Below are 16986 nucleotides of genomic sequence, written 5' to 3' on the forward strand. Positions count from 1 at the left end.
GCGACACTTTCAAAGATTTGCACAATTTGACATCCAGTAATTTCAAAAGCAGAATAACGTACAATCAAGGAGCTTAAAGGCCATTAAATACACCCCGGTATGTCTTGAGCTCTTGATTGTACAATTAAGGCAGCAACCTCTCCAAGCAGCAGGCAGCCTTTCGTGGGAACGCGACGTGTAGTGACGCGAGACAAGCAGAGATCACGTGCTCTGTCCTCGGTAATGCTACACCAGGAAACTTACATCGCAAATAGACGGTTTCAAATGGTCAGAAAGTGATTTACAAATAACTATGATTGTCGCATCAGGTAAGATTACTCGAGGACTCAGATGTTCTGCTATATGCGTCTTTTAATTGACTCGATGCTTCTTCTGTATCATGCTACAAGGCAAACATTGCAAACTGTATTATACACACCGCCTGTGAATGGGCGGCAGAAAATGCGGGCAGCAGGCGGAGAAGCAAAGAAACAAGAGGTACGAGAAGCATACACTCATTCGCACAGCTTAGCAACTCGCTTGAACTTTCTCTAGTTATCTGCTGCGTGACGAGCAGACGACTTCATATGCTCTGTCTCTTCTATATATACTGCGACAAACTAGATGGCTTAGATGCTATTCAACCTTTGATCGGCTTTCGAGCTGTAGCTGGGCGTGATGGAGGCCCTGCGGCAGGAGTCATTTAAAAAGGTAACCAACTTTTAGGATGATACATGGTAGAATGCTAATCCCTTTTTGTAGCTGCGTGCTCCCTGTGTCGAGCTGAGCTCAGTCGGTCTTGGCTTCCGTGGACGTCAGAAAACCTCCAACGATGTTTTCCAAGCCCTCAGTCCGGTCTACAACGTCCTCTCCCAACTCGCCGATAAAGATGCTCTGGATGAGAAGCTAGCGGAATATGCCTTTTTCCCTCTCTCGCATATCTTCAACGAGACCCAGAGACTTCCCGCGCGGACATTGGAACTGGCTGTTAATTGCCTACGGATTCTGATTGCGAAAGGATGGCGCCGGGGCCTGTCCCCTCAGTTGGGCAAGCAGCTCATAATACTGCTCACCTTGATCGTGGGCGGTGCGCCGAATCAAGCCAGTGGAGGTCAGTCTCTACATTCGCAGCCCATGGAGCTCGGTATCGCTTGTTTCAATTGCTTCGCGGCTATATTCAGTGTTTTGGAAGGGCCAGTGGCAAAGGAAACAATCTATCATGAGATTGGTACAGCCACTATCGTTGATCAGACTGTGTACATTCTCCTCGAGGATGTTTCGGATGGACCTTCAGACGAATTCTGTGTGGCTGCTGCAGAGGCCCTTCGAGCTCTGTTCGATCGTGTCACCGATCGGGTAGTTCTAGCCAGCATCATGCCGCGGACGGTCTCGGCTCTGACAAAGGTCTTGAAGCCGACGACTCAGATACGCCGCTCTTTCAGAGTACTCTCAATATGTCTACAGATTCTTACTAACTTACTCCGAAAGGTTTTGAACGACCAAGTCACGGAAGAGTCGAATAAAACCCAGCAAGCGGACAACCAGCCAGCAGACGACAGAGTAGTCCTGGATGGTTCTTGGTTGAAAGCGACGACCACGCAGATCAGGCTGGCTCTCGCGAACATAATTCAGATAAGGCGCCATGAACGGCAGGAGGTGCAGGCTGCGCTTTTGGACCTCTGCTCGATGGTTGTAGAGGACTGTTCCGCTACGCTGCACGATTCGATACCTCTCATGGTAGAAACGATTGTCATCCTGTCCATATCAGAAGATCAATCACCCAATCACGCCTACACTACGCTGAAGCATCTTGCTACCACATATCCCGTTGTATTGGATACTCTCAAGGACTCGCTTCACACCTGGGTCAATGCCTTTCCAAGGACTATGCAAGGCAATGATGAGACGGCGAAGCAATGGGGAATCAAGCAGATATCAACAGCCTTCCAGGTACTTTGCCAGGTTCAGTCGGGATCTGATATTCTCACGAGTGCTCTCGCATCAGGCTTGTGCGATAGTGTTGCTGCTGCTGTCAACCAAGCCTCCAGGAATCCTCAGCCGGTGAACCAAGACATAGTTGAGAACCTAAGCCTGGACGTGCTGCATCGAGACAATCGGTCATTGACATTTTCCTCTGTACTTCTGGGCCACAGCAGCCAGCAGCAGACTCTCAAGGATCTCCAATCGATGATCGTTCGTCTCAATAGCTCGGAGTCTGGAAGTGAGATTACCCGGTCCATCATCGGTCAAATGCACCGTGCCTCTGGAGATGCAGTGGTGGCTCCGTTCTGGTTGGCCCTGAACTTTTTAAAAACCGGTTCGCATCTCACAGGCATCCTCGACGATTTCATATCTTTAGATCACATAGAAGTATCGGTCCAGAGTCTAAGCAGTAAGGCCATGATCGAGGAGCTATATTATTACTCGTTGCCTCTTCTGGACCAACCACTGGCGGAGATCTCCAGGGATTGGCGGATTTCTGCTCTCGCACTGGAAGCGGTTGCTCTTCACGCACAGCAACTCGGAGAGGCATTCCGCCCGGAGCTGATGGATGCGCTATATCCTGTTCTCCAGCTGCTCGCGTCAAACAACTCTAATCTTCAAAGGCATGCTATGGTATGCCTTGACATACTCACCAACGCTTGCAAGTACGAGGATACCAGCACCATGATCATTGAAAACGTCGACTATCTGGTGAACTCAGTGGGATTGAAACTGAATACCTTTGACGTCTCACCCTACCCGCCCCAAGTCCTCTTCATGATGGTGAAACTGTGTGGTGCTCGACTGATTCCCTATTTGGATGACTTGGTTGACTCAATGTTTGGTATTCTGGATATGTACCATGGATACCCCAGACTTGTGGAAACGATGTTCAAGACACTGGCTGCCATCGTCGAGGAAGGCACAAAAGCCCCATCACTCCTCGCATTTACCGATGGTGAGGTCAAGCCCGTCGATCATCTCAAGCGGCAATACCAGAGATTGCTTGTATCTACCCTGGTAGAGGATCTGGCTGCCCGTAGAACAAAGCGAGCCAGGTATATGGATGAAGACGTGGAAGACGATGAAAGAGTGTCACATCCGAAACAGCCCTGGGAAGCAAAGCCTGAGAAGGTCGAGAGCTTGGATGCTGACAATCTCTCTGACATCTTGAACGCGGATGAATCAGAGGAGCCACTTCCTCCACCTCGAGAGCCCGAGGATGAGGAGAAGCCGCTCACTAAATCACACACGATTCTTCTACACATTGTCAAGTCGATACCCTCGCATCTGACTTCCCCTTCGCCCTACCTTCGTCGCTCCTTGCTCTCCGTCCTAATTCAAGGCTTCCCAGCCTTGGCGCAGAACGAGAACAGCTTTCTTCCAGTCATAAATGATCTATGGCCTGCTGTTGCTTCAAAGATCAGCTATCCGTCTTCGTTATCCAGCGAGACGTCGTCGACCGCTCTCATGACGAGGGACCCGTCCACACCGTCTACCAACGCTGTCAACAGCAGTGGCACACGCAGAATCGAGGAGTTCGACTTCAAGGAAGAGATATTCGTAAGCACTGCCGCCTGCGAAGCCATAGAAGTCATGTGCAAGACAGCTGGCGACTTCATGGCATCCCGCGTCGACGCCGAATTCCCCCGCTGGGAGCGAATCTATCGCCGCACATGGGACAAAGTGCGTCAAGACGCAGAGAAAGCACTCGAGCGACGCGCTCACCACCAATCCAGCAACGTCCACTCATCCGAGACACCCACGGCATCAGAAACCCAACTCTCCCTACCTCTGTCTCACTCTCTATCGCTAGTCATACCCGGCTCCAGTTCGAGTTCCACCTCTGGCGCCCGCGCCTTCACACAACACCATACCCTCTGGCGCGCCCTGCTCTCGCTCTTCATCACCCTCCTCACCCACGTCCGTCTCCCGCTACCCATGGGCGACCAAATATGCGAGTTCCTAGCCGACTGGATAACCCTCTACATCGGCCCGAACTACTACTCTCAATTCCATCTTCAAGCTGCCGTTTCAGCCTCGGATATACCCGCTCCCCAACATGCCGAGCTGAAGCCCGTCGAGGCTGCCATTCAGGCCATGGAAACCTGGAATGCGGATCTGACTTGGTTCATCTTCCAGCGGCGAAAGGGGCCGGCAGTCGCGACGTTGAATAAAAGCAAGACGGGTGATGGCGCGCCTATGATCTGCGAGATTCCGGAGAATCCATTGGAGTCTTGGTCCTTGTTGGCAGACCGTTTGAAATTCGCCCCGGTGGTGTTCTGATTTGTATGAATAGCGGTCATATGTAGATAACTTACCCTACAGGAACAAATCTATGTGATGCCCCTATGGGCAGACTGCGCCAAGGCAATGCGTGCTGTCAGCCTGCGAGTAGTCTACAGTGAGGTAGTCTACAGCGGGATTATTCTACAAGGGAAATTTATAAAAGAGTGGAAGATTGAGAAGAGATATTTGTCATTCATAGTGATGCAGCAATCAGATTAACCTCAAATCAACGAAAGTAAGACACGACTCGTGTGCACTCCGTCAGTTGAATGAGTGTGGATATAGCAAGGTAATGACCGGAATTAGCGCATTGTGTAGAAAAAAGCAAGTTCCGCGAAGACATCCCGAACTTCACAAATAACCGAGTAGCCGATTTACCAATCTACTCGTCATCCTCGCTTTCCTCGTCATCGCTCTCAGCATTCTCGAGCCAGTCAAGGAAGGGCTCCGCAGCCTTGCGAACCTTCTTGCTGGTCGACAGGTCGACGTACTTCTTGCTGGCCTTGGATCCCCATGCCTTCAGCACATCTTCGGAGACGAGGTCGTGCTGGTAATAACCCAGCAGGACGGCGGGAACCAGAGAGATCAGCTCAGGGTGATCCTTGCCAAGAAAACGCTCGGTACCGCCGAGGAAGGCCTTCTCGTGGCGCTCAGAAGTGATCATCTTCTTCAGGAAAGCAGCGCGGGCGGGAATCTGCTTGACAATCTTCTCGTCGAAGATGGTCTGGGCAAGGACAGCAACAGTCTTGTGCTTGTTCTCAATGCCGAACTCCTTGGCCTTCATGTAGATATCGACGTCGCTAACAGCAGTGATGTCGCCCTTTTCAGATGCAGTCTCGAGAATCCAGCTGCCAAGCAAATCGTAGGCAGACGGTCCATCAGCCTCTCCGTCTTCATCGGCGTCCTCAAGGACGAGAGAACGCTTAAGGTCGTCGGGAAGTTCCTTGGCACGAGCCTTGACGGCCTCCTCAGAAACGTCCACAGCCCATTCGTCGTCTTCAATGTCTTTCTCGGCCGCGAGGGCCTGAGCCTCGGCCTTAATACGGCGAGTGAGTTCATCGTCGCTGTTAGCTTCCAAGGCAACATCCTCGACTTCACCGTTGTCGGAGTTGCTATCTCCAGGGCTGACATTGTTGTCACCGTTGGATCCCTCCTCGGCTCTCTTGTTCTTGCGAGCTCTTCTGGCGGCCTTGTCCTTCTTCCCTCCCTTGGTAGAAGCACGGTCGCGGATAATGAAGGTGCTCAGTTTCAAACGGGGATCAACATCGGTGCGCTGACCACAGGCCTTGCAGTCAAGGATGATCTTCTCGTCCTTGATGATGACATCCGTTTCAGGATTCTTACATTTCTTGCAAAGCACAAACTTGGCGATGAAGCCATCGAGGTAATCTTGAAGCTTAGCAGCATCGTGGGCGCCGTTGATAATCCAGCGATCATCGGTGGGCTTGGCGTTAGCCTGAGCACCGAGTTCAAATCCGAAGTACTTGATCACATAAGACGGAGGACGGCTCAAAGACTGAGCGACAGAGTTCAGGTTGACGACCACAGTCTTGATACCGTTACCCTTGCCTTCAATCTTGGACTGGAGGCGCTCCATCTTGTAACGGTAGAAAGGATCGGTGACATCGCGACGAATGTTGACGGTAGCCATTTTGACGGTTGTTTGAGGATGAATAATTTTTTTTCACGAAACGGTGAGAACGAGCTGCTTGAAAACGAAGCGGGAGGGATTATGGACCAGTGATATCTTGGAAAGACAAGACATGCGTAACGAATTCCTCGACTTTTGAAAAGTAGTGGATGGTGGAGAGTTAGAATCGTCTCAAGTAAACGATTTCACACAGCAGATAGAGCAAGCCTGGGGTTCAGCCACAGGACTTTGAATGTATACTACAAGGTTTCAGCTCGGAGCGAAACGTTTGCAGCTTGAGCGGCAGGTGGTGTTCGAAATCTCTGACGCAGGACGAATACATAGACAAGTTCGCGACCGACTCTTTTCTTTGAGTGGCTTTCTCCGGTATATGGGAAAGAAACCAACAGATGGTTCTTCTGGGAGGTGAGAGGCAACTAAAGTCAGACCTCGAACTCGTGGTGGCGGACGGTTGACGAAAGGACCGTATCAAGAAACTAACCAGAGTGGCTTTTCGATCAAAACGAGAGCTGAAAAACTCGGACGCGTTTAACAGCTGAAGCGTGTAGTTTCGACGAGATGACAGCGTTGGAAGCTGGTTGAATTAGATGATGCAGCAGATGCAGATGGATGAGTTGAGAGTGGGTGTGAGAGTGAGTGAGAAGAAGAAAGAAAGCGAAACGGGGAAAGAAGTTGAGGGCCAAACAGAAAGGCTTGGAGCCGAAGTGCCAAGACTCGCTGAGGAAAATTTCAGGGCTGCTTGCTGACTCAGCACTGTTGCCTGCCCACTTATGCGTCTTCCGAGGGCACGTGTTCCTCCTGATGCGTGGTCACATGATTAATGTCTTACTGTCCCTCATGCAGAACACAGGACTTTCCATCATGATAAGAGTACATGAAAGCAATGTGGACTAAAAAACTAAAGAGGAATTATACTAAGCCTCTGCAAGTGTTGCAGATTTGTTAACTACCAGTTCATGACCCTGTGGCAAAACTATTGTTCTGTGGTTATGTTACTCCTCTATATTTGTATCCGCTACAGGGGTCATTGTACAGAATACAGATTGTTCCATTGAGATTAGTAACCAGTTGTTATGGATGATACTCAGTGTCAATGTAGCTCTAGGATAACAGAAACTTACTTATCAAGAGCAAGTCTCATGGCTGAATCCAATCTCAACAATTGCTGAGTTTAACCTCACCGGGTGTCCCCACACGCTTCCAACGTCATTTGATGCTTCCTCTGACTCTTTCCCGACTCCCGAGTGCTCCGAGTTAGACCATGGGAGAGCCTACACCAGCGATTCCATATTGTTGGATCATTCGCATAAGTTGTTTTGGGTAAGTGTGCTTCTGCATGTATAACTCTTTGTTTTTTGGACTCATTTGAGCTCATATCAATTTCAAAGCGTCTCCCGCCCCTTGCTGTTCTATCTGCCGCAAACTTCTGCCTCCTGGCCTTATGCTGACAACGGCAACAGAAAATGCCTTTAGATCTATCAGTATACCTGGTCACAGATTCGACCCCAGCCATTCTTAAAGGCCGGGATCTATGCACTGTGGTAGAAGAAGCCTTGAAAGGAGGTCAGTCAATGTCACACTTGTTTCGCACACCAACGTCTTGTGCTAATGTGTGACATCAGGTGTGACTATTGTGCAGTATAGAGACAAAACAAGCGACACAGGGCACTTGATCCAAACGGCTCAAAACCTGCACAAGGTCACCAAAGCTTATGGAGTCCCACTGTTGATCAACGATCGCGTAGATGTCGCCCTCGCTGTTGGAGCAGAAGGCGTCCATCTTGGGCAAGACGATATGTGTACGACCCATGGCCTCAGGTGACCGCTACTGATCCTTACTGATGCGCTCGGTACAGACGTTGAGGAGGCGAAAAATCTGCTTCCTAAAGATGCTATCATCGGAATCAGTGCGTCGTCCGTCGAAGAGGCCCAGCGAGCCATCGAGGCGGGTGCCGATTACCTGGGTATCGGAACCATGTTCGCAACGCCGACGTAAGTTGCCATTTGGACGGAATGATCCATGGATGACCTTGGCAACCACGATCTAATCTGACTTGCCAGTAAAACAAATACAAAACACATCCTCGGAACAGCAGGTACTCAGGCGATTCTTGACGCTATTTCCGACTCGGGTCGAAATGTCGGGACCGTCGCTATCGGCGGCATCAACCTCTCGAACATCCAGCGTGTGATGTACCAGTCCAAAGCGCCCAGGAAGGGACTGGACGGCGTCGCTATCGTCAGTGCCATCATGGCAGCTGATGACCCGCGCGCTGCGGCCGAGGAGTTTGTCAAACGTATCAACAGCCCACCCAGCTTCGCATGGGAACCCAAGGCACCTCGAACGAACGAAGTTGCAGCATTGATCGAAGAGGTGCCTCAAATCGTTCAGAAGATGGTCAAGGCACACCCTTTGGTCCATAACATGATTAACTACGTTGTGGCCAATTTTGTTGCCAATGTTGCTCTCGCGATGTACGTCTGTATTTGAATCACTGTTGATTTATCTAATTGACTTCTAGGGGCGCTTCTCCAATCATGTCCCCATACGGCGAAGAAGCGGTCGACCTGGCCAAATTCGACGGCGCTCTTGTCATCAACATGGGTACCTTGTCGCGCGAAAGTGTACCAAACTACCTCCAAGCGATCAAATCATACAACGAGCGCGGGAATCCTGTGGTCTACGACCCCGTCGGCGCTGCTGCGACCCAGGTCCGGCGCGGGGCTGTAAAGGAGCTTATGAGAGGGGGCTACTTTGATCTTATCAAAGGAAACGAGGGCGAGATTAGACAGGTGTCGGGAAGCAGTAATGCAGTCCAGCGCGGCGTGGACAGTGGACCAAGCACGCTTGATGGACAAGAAAAGGCTAGATTGGCCCGCGACCTAGCCAGAAGAGAGCGTACGCTGCACCGTTCTTCCAAGCGAGATCTACTTGCTAACCCTGGCAGGAAACGTCGTCCTTTTGACCGGCGCCGTCGACTACCTAAGCGACGGCGAGCGTGTGATCGCTGTCGAGAATGGCCATGAATTCCTTGGACAAGTCACCGGCGTACGTCCAATACTCTCTCGTTTCTTCAATCTCTTGCTAATGCGTCGTACAGACTGGCTGTGCCGTGGGAACGGTATCCGGCTGCTTCCTGGCTGTACACCCCTCCGACAAGCTCGTGGCCGTTCTGTCAGGTCTCCTCATGTATGAAATTGCGGCGGAGAACGCCGCGTCAAAGGACTATGTCCGGGGACCGGGAAGCTTCGTCCCGGCTTTCCTGGACGAGCTCTACGCCATCCGGCAAGCAGCTCTAAAGGGTGACAACAGCTGGTTCTCCGGAAGGGCAAAGATCCAAGAGATCAAACTCTAGCAAAATCATAGTGTATATAGACGATGTATACCCGTTAACTAAAAGTTGTAGCTGACGCATAATTGCGAGTACTGATTCGGAGATAACTAACCTACAGTAGAACTCTTCCGTTGGAAATCAGGCGAAAAGCTTCCCCGCACTGGTCTGGATTCCCCCGCCATCTTCCTCCGCAGCAACAAACATCGGCCTCTACTTTTTTCTTATTTCATGATTTCACCATCCGACCTCACACATTTTTCAACCATACATAGCCTCAAAGAAACTCGGAAAACACACTAAGCAAAGCACAATGGCAGCCATCTCACGAGCCTGCCGGATCCGTACGCCTCTCGTCCCTACTGACTTTCTGAAATGCTAACCACAGGGTATGGTATTGTACACAGGCAATCCAGCCTTATTGTAGGGCCCCCATCCCCCAACAATGCAGAATACCCCCCTAACAGCACAAACAGCATCTGCGACCTCCAAGAGAAATTCCGCGCCATCTACGAGTTCCCGAAACTGTACGCCTAGCCTACACCCCCTCAAACGCCCCAAAATAACTGACACGAACAGCATAACAACAACCACCAAACTCCTCAAAGCCTCCTCGGCACTCAACATCCCCGTCTATGTCACAACGCAGAACCGCCCGCGACTAGGCGACATCGTCTCCGAACTCCACCCCTACCTCTCCACGCCGCTTGTGCGCGCCAACATCGACAAGACGCTTTTCTCGATGATCACGCCGGAACTCGATGCGCTGCTGCCGGACGTAAATGGTGGGGAGATGCCGTTTGATGTGATCATCGTGGGGATAGAGACGCATATCTGCATTACGCAGACGACGCTGGATCTGCTGGAGCGCGGGCATCGGGTGTATGTGATTGTTGATGGGGTGAGTAGTATGAATAAGGAGGAGAGGGGGGTGGCGCTTGCGCGGCTGCGGGATGCCGGGGCGATTGTGACGAGTAGTGAGGGGATTTTGTTTGAGATTCTGGGGGATGCGGGCAGGGCGGAGTTCAAGGCTGTTAGTGGGTTGGTGAGGGAGATGAAGGAGGAGACGAGGGAGGCGATGGAGGTGTTTTCCAAGATTTGATCTCTTCTTTTCTTTCCCTATCGTGTCTGGATATGTGGATGGATGGACATCTGCATGTGCTTAAAGATATATAATTGATTGCTAGTATGGTTGACTGACTCATTTTGTCTACATACGGGACTTTCCATTCATTCTCCAAAACGCCAGTTCCCTTCGTCCATTCCTGATATAGTTCATTTAGGCATTGTTACAACGCGTTTAGGGGGCTGAGATGAATTAAGCCAGCCAAACGCAGAAGCCCCGCCGATGGGATTCGGAGCCAACTGTTTGCCGGTCCGGCTTTCGTCTGGGGACGCTCGGGAGGACGTTGGCTGAGGAGATGCCCCCGCGTCAGTACCGGCACCGCTTGACGCTGTTGGCACTCGTGTAGAAGACTTGGTCGGCCGTAGAACTTTCATCGTACGGCCCCGAGATGGCTTGCTCGTGCTGGACGATGCCGGGTCCATTTTGGTATCCCGTCTCCATGCACTCCAGACACCTGCAGTTTCAGGCTTGGCGCCTTCATTGGCCTGAAAGTCGATCGTCGAGGAGGACTTGCCTGGGTCTTCCTGAGCTTCAGTCACCGGGGACCCGTCGTGAGAACCCGATGAATGTGTCTTTCGGCTTTCATCAGGTTCTTCGGTGGATGCTCTTGCGGTGGTAGACGCAGAGGTAGATCGTCGCGATCGACTCGGCTCTCCGATGACCCCGACTCCGGAATCGCCGCTCACATCTGTCGGCCCCTTTTCAAAAGCCTGCCTTGTTGAGCGTTCACGGCGCGAGCAATCTGATGCAGTGTAGAGAGACTTGAACACGGAGTCATCCTCTGGCCGCACGAGGGGAATGGAAATCTTGTTCCTTTCGTCATCTACCATGATGATCTTGTCCTGAGAGAACAAAATGTCCGCATTATGCGAGCGGAGCACATCACTCCCGAGGATAATCTGAATGGAATGGTCGTTGGATTCCACATCCCGAACAAGAAAGCGGATGGTGAGGGTGGGAAGCTGAGGAACCGGGCTGTTGGGACGAGACGAGGCCTGGTGAACGCTGGCCTCCGGGAGATACATCGGAAGCTTTATGAACCGTACGCCATCCTCCAGGGTTACAAGATCTCCCAAGCCGAGCTTCTGCACCATCGGATACCCAAGCGTCGAGGCATACGATCCTGAACAGGCAGCAGCATACAGAAGCGAGTCGTTTGAAAAATTGGTCGTCAACCAACATCGAATGACACACGGCACAGGGCCAAGGAGGAATAGACCCGGCGGGGGTATCAGAGGAGAGCCACCGACGGACGAGCCCATTATGCGGCTCGTCGTCTCCAGCCCTAGACTATTCGTCCGAGCCGAGTGATGCGAATGCCCGGAAGAGCTCTGTCGGCCATCAGACCGGTGGGACAGTGAGCGTTCGGTGAGTGGATGGCTTCCCATGCCGCTCCCTGTCCTCAGCGGCAGCTCGCTGGTAGATCGGCTGGCTTGTCCATAATAACCATGAATAGCACTTTCATCGAACCGGACACTATTCGCTCTGGATGTTCCTCTCCTCGGTTCGTCTTCGCTCTCGAGACCCATTGTATTCGCCATTCCGTGGTGCTGGCCCTGATCGAACCCTTTGAAGGCGTCAGCGGGGGCGTGAAAGACTGGCTCTTGAAGTAAAAGAATTAATATCTGCTGTGGAATCCTGAGCATAGAAGGCGACAAACACACCTGTTGATATGGTACCCCCGATAGAAGTAGGAAACGGTGACAAAGGACCCCAAACACTTTTCAGCCTCGCATCCTCATCCCTCCGTCTTTCCAGTCGTGCAATCCGCTCCGCCTGCTCAAATTGCGCAGCGTGAAGTTCCTTCAACTCCTCAAAGACGCGCCAAATGTCGTCGCGCGAAGCAAAAGGATACTGAGCGTCCATGTCCACACGGATGGAGACCGGAATGAAGAGGGCTTCGACGAGTGGCGAAAGTCGACAGACGGTTCAAGCAGAGAAGAAAAGACCGAATCCTACAATCACAAGCTCGCTTGCCCACACCGATGCTTCGTATATTGTCTGCAATACTGCTCGGTTGCCGATCTTGTGTCCAGGTAGTGTTAACTGGCAGCTCGCTTAATCCTCGGACTCCTCCTCCCTTGTATGCTGTGAGACGGCCGTAAGGCCGTCCACCTAGTTGCTAGTATCTGATTTTCGTGTACCACTTGTCAGAACATACGGTTTGGTCAAGGGCTCTGTACGGTATAGGCGGATCGTAACGTGGTCAAGTGGGCGGCGTGGAATCCGACAGAAACGAGACAGCGGAAGGGATACTGTGTAGGCAACGGCACGGTCAAAAGTTGAGCAATTCGCAAAGTAAGTCTCGAAAGGTCTTTGATTCTATTGTAAGACGGTTAGAGCGAGTTGTCGATTTTTCACGAGTCGGATCTACGGTTGAATTGGAGTTCTCGCAGGCAGAACAGGGTAGTTGGGCGTTGGAGAGAATCGCGTGTGTTTGCAGCGAGCGCTTGGATTCGCAAGAAAGGAAGCTATAGAGGACTCCGAGAATCTCGAATGATGATATACAGATTTTATCTCGAAAGAGATATGCGTATTAGAGCACGAGGCGTGTAATGATAGAAGACTGATGATGACGGAGGAACGAAGCAACGGGACGTGGGCAGTGAGGGGATCACAAGTCCACCGTCCATCACGTAAACCAGCAACGATCTAGACCGCTTTTATTCTCCTACAACGTACACAGTCCATGCCAGTGCTTCTGGCATTTGATCAAACTCATCAATTATCTGTGATCAATCGCTATGAAATGTTTGTATAATAATGGGCCTTTCTACTGATTGTGCCAGCTTTTGCGTAAGGTGACTACCGGATCGATTCCAGGAGCTCATTGCAACATCATTTGGGAGCTTCCATCCACCCGGGAAAGACCATCTCGAGTGCCTCTGGGGCTTGATCCGGCCACTTGGCTCTGATAGTCTTCATTACTTCCTCATACATGAGTCGATACCCGTCGCCGGTCAAATGCAATCCTGTAGCATATCAAGATCAGCACGAGCCCCCATATGAAGGAAATCTGGGATCGCACCATCCGTGAAGAAACTCTGGAGCTTCTCATTGTTAGGGGCGTCTCTGGACCCGATCAGCGGTTCTCCCTCTTTCCAACCTGCCGCAGTCATGAACGCAGTCCAGAGATCTACCACCGCAACCCCTAACGAGGCGGCGACCTCGCGGGCGGCCTCGGAATACAGCTTGGTCTGCTTGACTGTCCTGCTGGGATGAGGTGTACCCTTTGCGATATCGAATTCTTCCAGTTGGTATTCATTCACCGGTGGCAGGGTCAGGATCAGTATCCTTGGGTTCTGAGCAACTGTCGCCGGGTGCTGGATGATGTTCTTCAGGTTCTCTTTGTAAGTCTCCACGGGGACGTGCTGGTAGTGTCCAGGGACGCTTGCATCATTTGCTCCGAAGAATATTGTCTACAACAATCAGAACCGCGCCTACGACTTCAGCGAGTAGGGCGCCCTACCATAAACCGAACAGTAGCCGTCTCCGGTTTGGGGAAGAACTTGGGAAAGACCTTGACCGCATGCGCGGTGCTATAGCCACTATGCAGGAGTCAGTACACTCATGTATGCGAGCTGCAACTTGTCAAACGCATACCCGAACCCCCGATTGATCACATCCAAGCGGCGGCAGTAGGCTGTAAAGAATTAGTATGGACAATCACTCAAGTAGCATGAGAAAAAAGACTGGGGAATGAAAACCTTACCATCCTGCAGAGCGGCATGAAAACCAAATCCCATGCACTGATCAGAAGACATTTGCGTAATCGAGTCTCCAAATAGGATGAACTGGTCGTATGGCTTATACAAGGCCTCCTCGGCCGATAGGGCGACTCCGTTAGACATGATGCAGACAAGCAGACACGCAGACAATCAGATCAGATTCAAATCCGTCAATAGAAAACCAATAAGTAGCACACAGTTTCTCGTTTGCGACAGTTGCTTCTCACGAGGACGAGGCACCTCTTATGGCCAGCGGTGGGGTTGAATTTCGATGGATCTCGGCCGCTTATCGGCAAGTCTGGCTAAATTGATTGAACCGTAGCTTAGCTGGAGGACTACGCTCTATTGGATACGGAGCTTCGGAGGCAGTTTGGGGGTCAAACTGTCGTGCCTTTCGTGGATTTAAAGGTCGATGCTTATTGGTCTCGGCAAAAAGGTGTTTGTCGGCCAGGGATTATCCACCAACAGCGTTGCTCCATTCTTGTATACATTTCCGTGATGTTGATGCTTCAGATGAACAGATGTCTGCGTAATTTTATAAATATTCTCTACTTGTTCTACAATCCTCTTATATATTAGATTTTGCTTCGAAGACTCACAGACTGTTTGGAATAGATTATGCAAATTTGCAAAGCGAATTTTGCTATTTAACTGGTATGTCCCTTTAGTATATTCATCCCAGAGGGTATTATTTCCTCGATTACACCCAAGTCCATTATATGCATCAGAGCATGATCCAGGCATAACTTGCGGATTAGATGCCAGACTACTAAAAATATGTACATCACTGCTCAGACTTCCGTTGTCTTCGACTGATATCAATTCGTCAATGCAACAGCTATAGATGAACGGAAGCATGCTTAGGAAGCATTGCGCCATTTCTTTCCCATCACATGGAGCAGAATGGTGAAAAGGAAGCTAAAGACAAAGAGTAGAGAACTGGTGACCGCAGAACTAGCAGCGACACCAACATTAGTGAACATGTCGGGGAACCTATCCACAAATTAGCCATCGCCCCGAGAGTTATGACCTCATGTTCAGCCAGCATGGAGACACTAATCTTACCAGAATGGACCGATGAAGCCCCACATCTGCCGAACGAACGTGATAAACACTCCAACACTTCCGGAGTCCTGAGGATAGTTGTCAACAGCATAAGTAATAGCCGTCGTGGTCACCAGCTGATTGCCAAAAGCCGCAATGGCGGTGCCAATGATAGGAGAGACGACCCAGCGGCCTTCGGGTGCCTGCTGCGTGCAGACAAGGAAGACGATCACACCGACGATTGTCAGAATGACGCCGGGGTAGGTGAGCCAGAGACGATACTCGGGTTCGGGTCGCCTCTGAATACGCCGAGCCCGGTGGTTCATCCAAAAATCTGACAGAGAGCCACCAACTTGTTCTCCGAGAATCGAACCAATGATCACACCAATGAATTGAAGCCCCAGTTGCTCGGCATTGAGGCCAAACTTCAGTTGCAAAAGCTGAGGGACTTCCACCGTAATGAGAACGCTACCGAACAAGAAGACCATGGAATACACGATTGCGGGGATAAACACGCGGCCATGTTTCACCAGGGTCAGAGGGTGGTAGAACTCGCTGAATCTCAAAGGAGTAGGATCGATCCGGCGGAAGGATAAGTATTGACTTTTGAAGTCTGCAGACAGACTTTCCTCACTACCGCCCAGATAGCGGGTTTCGGGACCGAAGAACAGATAGAGGATGAACTGAACGCCATTGACGATCGCGAGGACCCAGTAGATCCAGCGATATCCTACACGATAGGCGACGAACCCAAAAATAAGCGGTCCTGTAGGCGTATTAGCGAGGTCGAAACTACCTTCAAAATGATAAACGCACCGACAGGGACACCCAGAGTGACCATCAGGGTCCAGACGCCCATGTACTTGGCTCTCTCCTTCTTGAAGAACGTTTCCGTCACAACAGCACTTCCAATCGCTGCAGCAGGTGAGATGAAAAAGGCTACCAAGGCTCTGCACGCAGCCATGGATCCATATGTAGGGCTCTTGGCGCAGCCGATATTACAAACCAAGCTGATAATCAGAGACAAGAGAAAGATGGGACGACGGCCAAACCGGTTGGACAATGGCTTCCAGAACAAAGGAGCTCCGCCCAGAATTGCAATCTGAAGAGACGTGAGATAACTGGCGCTCTGCACGGATTTTCCGAATTCAATGGCAATGTCTTCGTACGCTGGTGTAATGGATGCCGCTGTCAGGGTTGCCATGCAAGCGTGAAATGCCACAAGGACTAGGTTGAGTACTTTCTGTGGAAAGGAGGCACAGGTCAGTCATTGAGAGAGAGAAGGAAAGATAGGGGCAAACGCATGTGTACCTTCCAAAGAGGCCAGTTGTACGGATCGGCATTCGATGGACTCGGAAGAGGATCCAGGTCAAGAGTTCCATGGCGTTGAATCAAGTATTCTTTGTGAGATACCGAGAGACTGGCGGCGACAATCTCTGCCTCTGTGGCATGGATGTCATCAGCTTTCTCGAGACACTCGCTGTCCGTCTTCTCTGAGTGAAGAACATCCTTGGTGTCTGGGGCTGAAGGCGGCTGAACCTCCTCCGCCATTTCGATGGAGGGCATGGTATCTCTGTCTTAGAGAGCGAGAACTTGAAAGAGTGATGTTTGGGGCAAGGGGAGATATAGTAAGATGGGTCAAGACTAGTCTACCCCGGACGGAGGAAGATCATGTGTTTATAGTGGCCCCAGAGTAGGATGGGGTACGCTACTTGACTATCCAGACGAGATGATAAGCGTGCAGTGAGTCGTGGGGACCATTCATTGCTTTGAAATCCGGGGTTTGAGCAAATCTGGCTCTCTGTCTGGACTATGGACTATCGACATCCAGAGGCGACCCATCATCTCACCACA

At 51.0% G+C, this 16986-nt stretch overlaps 7 protein-coding genes across 7 annotated transcripts; 3 read left to right on the forward strand and 4 right to left on the reverse strand.

The window, feature by feature from the left end:
• Positions 1 to 657: 657 nt before the first annotated feature.
• Aspvir_000920 (uncharacterized protein) lies at positions 658 to 4248 on the forward strand (the record flags this gene model as incomplete). Its single annotated transcript, XM_043266051.1, has 2 exons — positions 658 to 690; positions 742 to 4248. 2 exons carry the CDS (start codon positions 658 to 660, stop codon positions 4246 to 4248), a joined length of 3540 nt encoding a protein of 1179 aa, XP_043121986.1.
• A 385-nt stretch (positions 4249 to 4633) lies between these two features.
• Positions 4634 to 5902, reverse strand: Aspvir_000921 (translation initiation factor eIF5; the record flags this gene model as incomplete). The annotated part of the gene is made up of 1 exon (XM_043266052.1): positions 4634 to 5902. The coding sequence occupies one exon, from the start codon at positions 5900 to 5902 to the stop codon at positions 4634 to 4636; it is 1269 nt and encodes a 422-aa protein (XP_043121987.1).
• A 1463-nt stretch (positions 5903 to 7365) lies between these two features.
• Positions 7366 to 9258, forward strand: Aspvir_000922 (bifunctional hydroxyethylthiazole kinase/thiamine-phosphate diphosphorylase; the record flags this gene model as incomplete). The annotated part of the gene is made up of 7 exons (XM_043266053.1): positions 7366 to 7465; positions 7525 to 7701; positions 7759 to 7894; positions 7964 to 8377; positions 8425 to 8801; positions 8851 to 8951; positions 9004 to 9258. 7 exons carry the CDS (start codon positions 7366 to 7368, stop codon positions 9256 to 9258), a joined length of 1560 nt encoding a protein of 519 aa, XP_043121988.1.
• A 421-nt stretch (positions 9259 to 9679) lies between these two features.
• Aspvir_000923 (putative isochorismatase family hydrolase) lies at positions 9680 to 10336 on the forward strand (the record flags this gene model as incomplete). Its single annotated transcript, XM_043266054.1, has 1 exon — positions 9680 to 10336. The coding sequence occupies one exon, from the start codon at positions 9680 to 9682 to the stop codon at positions 10334 to 10336; it is 657 nt and encodes a 218-aa protein (XP_043121989.1).
• Positions 10337 to 10509: 173 nt separating this feature from the next.
• Positions 10510 to 12226, reverse strand: Aspvir_000924 (uncharacterized protein; the record flags this gene model as incomplete). Its single annotated transcript, XM_043266055.1, has 2 exons — positions 10510 to 11963; positions 12025 to 12226. The coding sequence occupies 2 exons, from the start codon at positions 12224 to 12226 to the stop codon at positions 10510 to 10512; spliced, it is 1656 nt and encodes a 551-aa protein (XP_043121990.1).
• Positions 12227 to 13198: 972 nt separating this feature from the next.
• On the reverse strand, positions 13199 to 14211 carry Aspvir_000925 (SGNH/GDSL hydrolase family protein; the record flags this gene model as incomplete). The annotated part of the gene is made up of 5 exons (XM_043266056.1): positions 13199 to 13332; positions 13389 to 13779; positions 13830 to 13908; positions 13964 to 14003; positions 14073 to 14211. 5 exons carry the CDS (start codon positions 14209 to 14211, stop codon positions 13199 to 13201), a joined length of 783 nt encoding a protein of 260 aa, XP_043121991.1.
• Positions 14212 to 14948: 737 nt separating this feature from the next.
• Aspvir_000926 (putative MFS transporter) lies at positions 14949 to 16698 on the reverse strand (the record flags this gene model as incomplete). The annotated part of the gene is made up of 4 exons (XM_043266057.1): positions 14949 to 15081; positions 15154 to 15898; positions 15949 to 16375; positions 16444 to 16698. The coding sequence occupies 4 exons, from the start codon at positions 16696 to 16698 to the stop codon at positions 14949 to 14951; spliced, it is 1560 nt and encodes a 519-aa protein (XP_043121992.1).
• Positions 16699 to 16986: the final 288 nt, after the last annotated feature.

Source organism: Aspergillus viridinutans (assembly GCF_018404265.1).
Source record: "Aspergillus viridinutans IFM 47045 DNA, scaffold_1, whole genome shotgun sequence".
Lineage (NCBI taxonomy): Eukaryota > Fungi > Ascomycota > Eurotiomycetes > Eurotiales > Aspergillaceae > Aspergillus > Aspergillus viridinutans.